A 7,561-nucleotide genomic window follows, 5' to 3' on the forward strand; every position below is an offset into this window, starting at 1 on the left:
GTGTTCAATACTTTTTCCCTGTGCCATTCCACATTATTACAATAACTTCATTTCTGGACATTTATGTTTGATTTCTTTGTACCGACATCTGGTGAACATTTCATGTCATTAGCACCTCTAGTAATATATTTACTGAGAAAAATGGTGACGTGTTCAATACTTATTTTACCTGCTGTATTAGCAGTAGAAGATGGAGATGGAAACAAACTCAAACCTTTTTTTAACCAAAAATACTGTCTGGTAAAAATCTCCTGATAAACATTTCTCACGTGGACAAGGACAGGAGCAGAGCGAGACGGACCCAGTGACCTCACAACTCTCTGAGGATAAATGTAGCCATAGATGGAGTGGAGAATGCCACACTGTTCCTCGCTCCTCCTGCCTTTTAGATCGAAAAGACCCACACTTTTTAAACTGAGGCTTTATGGGTCATTTTGACCCAAGGGCAGCAGGAAGGTAAACTATATTTTTTATACACTGGTAAAAAAAAAAAAAATTATCTTACTGTGAATAGATGCAGATGGACATAACAAGGGCAGTCAAGACCACAAGTCCTGCAATGATGCAGCCTATTAATATTCGTCGTTTGTGTCCTTTTTGTGCTTCCCAGTCCAGATATTCACACCGTGAGCCAAAGTAATTACTGTGACACCTGAGACAAAGAAGAAAAATTGCACTTAGCTTCAATTTCTGCTTTTTAAATTAAATCTAAATACTGCCAAATATTTGCCTGCTACTTAACATTTACTAAGCTTAACCATTTAAAACCTCAACCAGATGTAAAAAAAAAAAAGACATTACTCAACAAGTCTGTCCTTCTGTCTTGCTTTCTTTGAAGCTGAACGTCTCTTACAAAATATTTTTCCTCAGTTTTCCTCCTTTTTTTGTCTCTTCCCCTCACCTGCAGGAGGGTGTGTTCTGCTCCTGAACGTAACGACACTCTCCATGGATGCAGTAATGTTTCAGCTCCTCAGGGCATATTGAGAAGTGGCCACTCCACGGATCTGTTGTTGTTGTTGTTGTTTGTGTTTCTGCTTTTGCTGGGTAAAAGAAAAAAATGACATTGATTTTAAGAAAAGTACTGCATTTGTGAAATCTTAACACATGCACAAAAATAAATCATATTAAGGAAACCGTATTGATCAGTGGGCTAGTACACCAATCTCAAAACATATCATGAACTAATAACAACAAATGTATTTGTGAAGGTTATGTTTTCATTTTGTATTTTGAGCTGGACTCACAAATAACTGCCCAGGACCAGTTTGAAGATCATATTTAACATTGTTGACTTGGCGTTCAAGTTTCACTGATTTACACATAAACAACTTAAAAAACATAAAAAAGATGCTTGGTTCACAGCAGCCCCACGTTCAGCAACTGTTCAACTGAAGTTAGTTGTTTTTTTTTTTATTTCTAATAATTATATGGCTCGTTTTTGATTAAATGATTTTTTTAGTCGAATCTTTGACACCAATTCTGGTTTTCTCTCTTGTGGGACAAAAATCTAGACAAACATGGGTGGATGGAGGGTTTCCAGTCCGTAGCCCTGTGTGACTCGCCACCTAGATTTAACTAAGGTCTATGATGTGGGGTCACAGCCGTTGGTCAGGTCTAGGTTTAGCAACAGTGTGTGTTCAAAGTATGAGGTCAGCTGACTACCTGAATATACTGAATGACCAGGTTATTCCATCAATGGGTTTTTTTTGTCCCTGATATATTCCAAGATGACAGCAGCTACGTTTACAGGGACATAAGTAATTGGATTAAATGGCCATTCACTAGCAAGGACCACGTCACAAAGATATAATTTAAAGATTTATTGTAGGGAGGGGTTGAAGGGATGAGGGGATGAAGGGATGAGGGGATGGAGGAGCTATGTTAGGTCATCTGGGGAGAATGCTGGAGGGCTTCAGAGAAGAACAGTCCATGTGTGAGTATGGTCTTCAGTAAAATGGATTCCTTTATATAATTTTCCTGAGCCAGCGTAGGACACCGCAGACGGAACCTGCAGCGAAAGGAAGTGAGCATGGTTATGAGATCAAGGGAAGGAAAAGGAGGATGGGAATGATGTGATGAAGGGAAGGAAGGGGAAGAGGCGATGGGATGAAGAGGGATGAGGTGAAGCAGGACGAAGGGGAAGGGAGGGTGGGGTTAATGAAAACATAAGACTGAGAGGAAAGGGTTAGCAGAGATTAAATAGGCCGGTGGGGAAATTGGAGGTGTGGTTTTCTGGTGTGGTCCTGCTCCCGAACCTAAGTTAATATATTAACTTCATTTCAAAATAAAAATGCATCATCGGTTATTTTTTCTCCTTTTTTTTTTGGCCAGGCAGTGTATTTAAGGTGATTTATATCAAATATTTAGTCAATGAGATCTTTTAAAGCCATCAGGGATAATAATCATTAACCCAGATTATTTTGAAGGATAGGAAACAACCACAGTTCATCTGTAAATTCACTACTTATTCAACAACATCAACCTTCAACTGGTTGAAATACAAATATCTGCATCCACTTGATGATGTGGGGTTCTCTGGACAGCTTTAGGATTTTTCTGCAGGCAAGAGAATCATTTCTGTCAGCTTGGCTTTGTCAAAAGAGGTTGGCAGTAAAAGTAAATTTACTTGTACTGTTTTCTAGAATTTGTACTTTATTTGAGTAGCATTTTTTATTGAAAAACATTATGTTTGTGTAGTTTTTACCTTTTTTATACTACTGAGAAACTGTAAGAATACAAATCACATACAGTAGGTGGTGATGAGCAACTTTAAACTGGTTGCAAGGAGAAGATAAATGTTTTGGTAGAGGTTTCAGCAGTATGGTGAGTCTTTGTTTGAATCCTGATTAGTCTTGATTTTAACATGGATTCATTTAAAACCTAAATTGAGCATTTTAGACTGTTCCCTTTGTACCATTAATGGATTTCTACCAAATAAATGTCATTAAATTGTTTTGTACAAAAGTGTTTCTAGTTTATTGTATTAAGTATTATTTTTATTTCAGCAAACTAGTACAAATATTACAAAAAACAACTAAAAAGCTCAGATTACCGGTAGATTCAGAGCTCATTAATTTGTCATTAACATGATTCTACCAAAACTGTTCTGAGCCTTTTCCTTAAAGTGGTCAATATAAGCTGACTGTTATTGTAAAAGGAAATAATTAAGATATAAATTATGGAAAAGTGATATACTGCAGCATCATCATTATCATCATCATCGTCATCATCATCATCATTATTAGTAGTAGTAGTAGTAGTCTTGGAGTTACTGATCTGTTTAACTTTTCTCGACTAGGCATTGTTAAAAAATAATCATAATTTTGAGTAGTTTAAATACTTAAAAATTTTTGAAAGCACACTTTAACTTAACAATTTGACAGATCTACTTTTTACTTTTATTAGAGTTTTATTTGACCAGTAGGATCAGTACTTTGACTCAAGTAAGGAAACTGAGTACTTTGTCCACCACCGTCTGTTACATTCATCTTCACCTTCTGCCATGACCTGATTTATAAATAGACAGCATGCTATGTGATCCAGAGAGGAAGCCTAATCATTGCCAGGAAAAGACCAAGACAAGTCATCAAGATCTTATTAAGCATTTGTTTCCAGCAGTACATTGCCAAGTGAAACATAGAAGACCAGGATTTCCTCTCTCCTTGCTTGTGGCCTGCTTTATTTGCTGCCTCATCCTGCAACAGCTGCTGAACTTCTGACCGTCAGTTTCACGTAGTGCTTTCTACAAAGCTGCCGCTATCTCTAAAACCTCCTCCAAGTGAAATAATCTCTCACAAAACGAACGTGTAAAGAAATACAACCGCGCAGGTGACATCAAAAGGGAGCGCTCCATTTGCTAGCTGTAACATGAGAACGGGCTCACAGCAGCGACCTCAGTGCTGAAAAGGGAAAAAAAGACCGCCCATTTCGATGTTTAATGAGGTAGTTCTGGAGATACGCAAGTTTTTGGGTCATATAGATGTTGAGTTGAGATGGGGCAAAAATAAAACAACCCTTTTTTAATAGTAGCAGTGAAATCTAAAAATAGACAGAGCGTTATCTTTGTTTTATTCTTCCATTAAAACAGATCAGGTGACATGAAGCAGCCAACAGAAGCGTGAATAAAAACATATCAGACAATCAAAGTTCATATCTACACAATGAGAGCTCTGCTCATGGTGGTCCTCTAATCCAGTGTTTTTAAACCCTGCTCCTCAGGGCACACTGTCCTGAGTGTTTTAGATGTTTCCCTGCTTCAACACAGCTGATTTCACTTGGTTACTGATTAGCTGGCCTTTGTTGAACTGCAGTCCTCGGAATCAGGTGTGTTAAAGCAGGGAAACTTCTAAAACATGCGGGGCAGTGTGCCTCCAGGGTTGTGAAACACTGCTCTAATCAGAGAGTTTAGTTGTTTGATCCCAAACCAAAAGGCTACACCCCACCGATCAGCAACAATACATGTCCAGATGGCTGCTGTGGATTTCATGACACTGCCTCTTAGAGGAGGGAAAAGCCCAACCCTTTACGAGCTTCATGCATGACTGAACCCCAACCCAACCTTAGGGGTTTCTGACCACACTAAAACACCCAGACAATACTGAGAGAAGAGGATGTCCAACATACGGTGAATGGAAAATGTGTTCAAAAAGACCTATAGGGATCTTTTGGTCTTTGGGAGATCAAGGAACCTCACCAACCTGATTCACTTTAACTGTCTACAAAATAAAACAAGGATTTTATGTTACAAAGGAGTGTCTGTTGTCTGTTCACACCTGTTTTTGTGAAGTGAGATCTTAAACAGGTCAGACTCTCCTCTCATCTAAAGGGCCTTTATCTCTTTTACAACAAAAAAGAAGACAGTGTGTTGTCATACATGCTTACTGTAAACTTTTACAAACAGTACAGACCAATAGAGCATCCAGGTCTGAACACTTAAGTGTTCTAAAATAACAAAAGACACACAGTAACATCAAAACTGACAACCTGTTTTTTCCACCTGCTTTAGACCAGGAGATTAAGAACAATAAAAACTTGCACACAAGGACTAAAGAGCATCTTTTAATCATTCGCTTTCATCATCTTTTCTTCAACCATCTAAAAACTACAAAAAGACAGTTTTCACTTCCCTGGTGAATGGGGGCTACATTTATATTTGTACTGATGTAGTACAGTATAGTTTTGATTTTTAAATATGTTATGCTACTTGTACTTGTGGTGTTTTGTGCTGTTTATTTATACACTTTCTGTATTTTAACACTTCTGCAGAATAAAAAATACCTATAAGTATTTATGACAGTGACTTATTTATCTGGTCATAAAATTGTCAAAAAATATATCCAGTCTTTGACAGCACTGCTGTAATTTGAGATTATTTGCTCTTTAACTGTAAATCAATACAGATTAATTGAAAATGCAACATTTCCAACGATTTGAGAGGATATTTTAGCCATTTTGCAGTAAGGCTTTGACAAAAGTTTGTGAACAATTATTATCTTACCTGCTAAAGCTTATGGAATAGCTCAGTTTGAAGATAATGAATTTAAAGTTTTCATAAAGGCTCATTTCATTATTGTCTGTTTCACATTTCATAGATGTTTACTTTATGTGGTGATTTAAAGGTGCAAAAAACAGCAGCAGCTAGCTGTAGCATTTCTACTACAGCTTTGGGTTTTTTCACAGAAATACTAATTTCCACTGAAGTCTTTCTAATGTGAATTAACATTTACATAAAATTCTATTCAATTCAGAAGATTGGAGTTGTTATAAGACAGAACAATCAGCTTTGGCGGTGTTATACTCAGACTGTATGACTTCCATCTTCAATTCAATTCCAAGTTTATTTGTATAGAAAATGGAGTGCTTCAAAGTGACTACAGCTGCACAATAAATAAGATATATAAGATAAAGATTTTATTAATATGATGATAAAATTGACAATAAAATACCAACAAAGTAATTATAAAAATAAAAACCAAGATATACTCAGTTTCAGCTTAATTTAAGCAATTTCCTAAAACTTTGGATCAATTAAATACATTTCTTCCTTATTTCAACTGATTGACGGGCAGAGAAAATATGTGTTTTCAGTCTAGACTTAAACTGATTTACTAATTGAAAGATCGTCTTCACTTCCAAATCAAAACACAATTTTAAAACAACTCCAATCTTTAAAACTTATAACAATTTCATGCTGGAGATTCGTATTATTTCTGCTGGAAGTGACCTCAGGTTGGATCAAATACGCTACAGCTCCGCAACTTGCAAATAACTATAAGAGCTACATGATCAATAAAGCTATCTACGGCAGGTAAGATATTTATTATTAATTTTAATAAACTTTATTTAACCAAGCAAATCCTATGAGGAGAACATGCAAACTGCAAACAGAAGGACCCCAAGCTTGAACCTGTGACCGTCTCACTGTGAGGCAACAGGGTTAAACACTAACTCACCGTGCTGCTTAAGCTGTTCAGAACGTTTCAACATAACCTCGCTTCAAAATGACTAGAACATCAATTGGAAGTAAATATCTTTGGAAGATTGCAGATAAAATTTGATGTCATCTAAGCTGATGTTCGACATAAACTAAAGCTTCACTTTAAGTGTCGACAGAATTATTTTTGTCGTATCATTTTTGTGCCACTGCTGATCCGCCCCCTTTCTGGCCTCCTGCTCATCTCTACCTGTGCAGTTGTCTCTGTGGCCATGGAGGTGACAGTGCAGAGGAGTTCGACCGGTGGACACGTCAGTGGCATTCCCTTCTGCCAGGCAGTATTTGCTTAAGGCCAGAGCTGCGGACGGAAACACAAACAAAACAAAAACAAAGACAATCACACAAAACAAATGTTTGCACACGGGCAATAGGTGAAACCAATACGTGACCACGTTAGTGGTGCTTCCACTAGAGGTGGCAGCACTGCCACTTTACCCTCACTGACTTTAGCTGTGAATCGTTGGCTGTACCACAGGAGGGATATCAGACTTTTCCAATGTGACACTTGATGAGAAAACAGCCTTAACAATGAATTGCAACGATGGAGAATATATTGCTTGTGTCCGGCTTCTCCCTTCAATCATTAACTGACACTAAAATTTACCACAGATACTGCTTAGTGGGTAAACACTGTCCTTAAAGTCTGGTTTAGCTGAACAGATAATGAAACTTAGCTTTTGATAAGATTTATTTATAAAAGTCACTTTAAACATGCCTCTTAAAAAGGACAAAAAAGGTGAGTATACAAGTCTTACCTGCTAATATTTCCACATAGAGTCTGTACACCTTTACCATCTCCTCACTTCATAAAAAAAGTTCATTTGATTCTTGAAAATCCACTTTCATTGGCAGAAAGAAGTCCAACTGGACTGAAACCTGTTCAGAGGTCAGTGACCTTAGAGAAAGGTGTGAACAAGAGCTGGAATTTCCCCATGTGTGCGCCGTACTCTGGTCCTTCATCAATGGCGATTACCTTTCATGTCAGCCAGACTAAAATGAGGCTTTGATCACTCACACACACACACAGACTGCAGTCCAAAAGGGCTCTCTGGACTCCGTCAGAGCTAA

At 37.5% G+C, this 7,561-nt stretch overlaps 1 protein-coding gene across 1 annotated transcript in view; it reads right to left on the reverse strand.

Annotated features, from left to right (window-relative positions):
- btc (betacellulin, epidermal growth factor family member) overlaps positions 1-7,561 on the reverse strand; it is a 12,130-nt gene extending 4,569 nt beyond the window's left edge. Inside the window, exons 1-4 of the mRNA XM_014006494.1 lie at positions 7,249-7,561; positions 6,684-6,791; positions 902-1,040; positions 506-652 (exon numbers count right to left, since the gene is read on the reverse strand). Of these exons, the coding sequence (XP_013861948.1) occupies positions 506-652; positions 902-1,040; positions 6,684-6,791; positions 7,249-7,288 (434 nt within the window). The 5' untranslated portion in view covers positions 7,289-7,561. The remainder of the gene's footprint in view (positions 1-505; positions 653-901; positions 1,041-6,683; positions 6,792-7,248) is intronic.

This window comes from Austrofundulus limnaeus, unplaced genomic scaffold, assembly GCF_001266775.1.
Source record: "Austrofundulus limnaeus strain Quisiro unplaced genomic scaffold, Austrofundulus_limnaeus-1.0 Scaffold36, whole genome shotgun sequence".
NCBI lineage: Eukaryota > Metazoa > Chordata > Actinopteri > Cyprinodontiformes > Rivulidae > Austrofundulus > Austrofundulus limnaeus.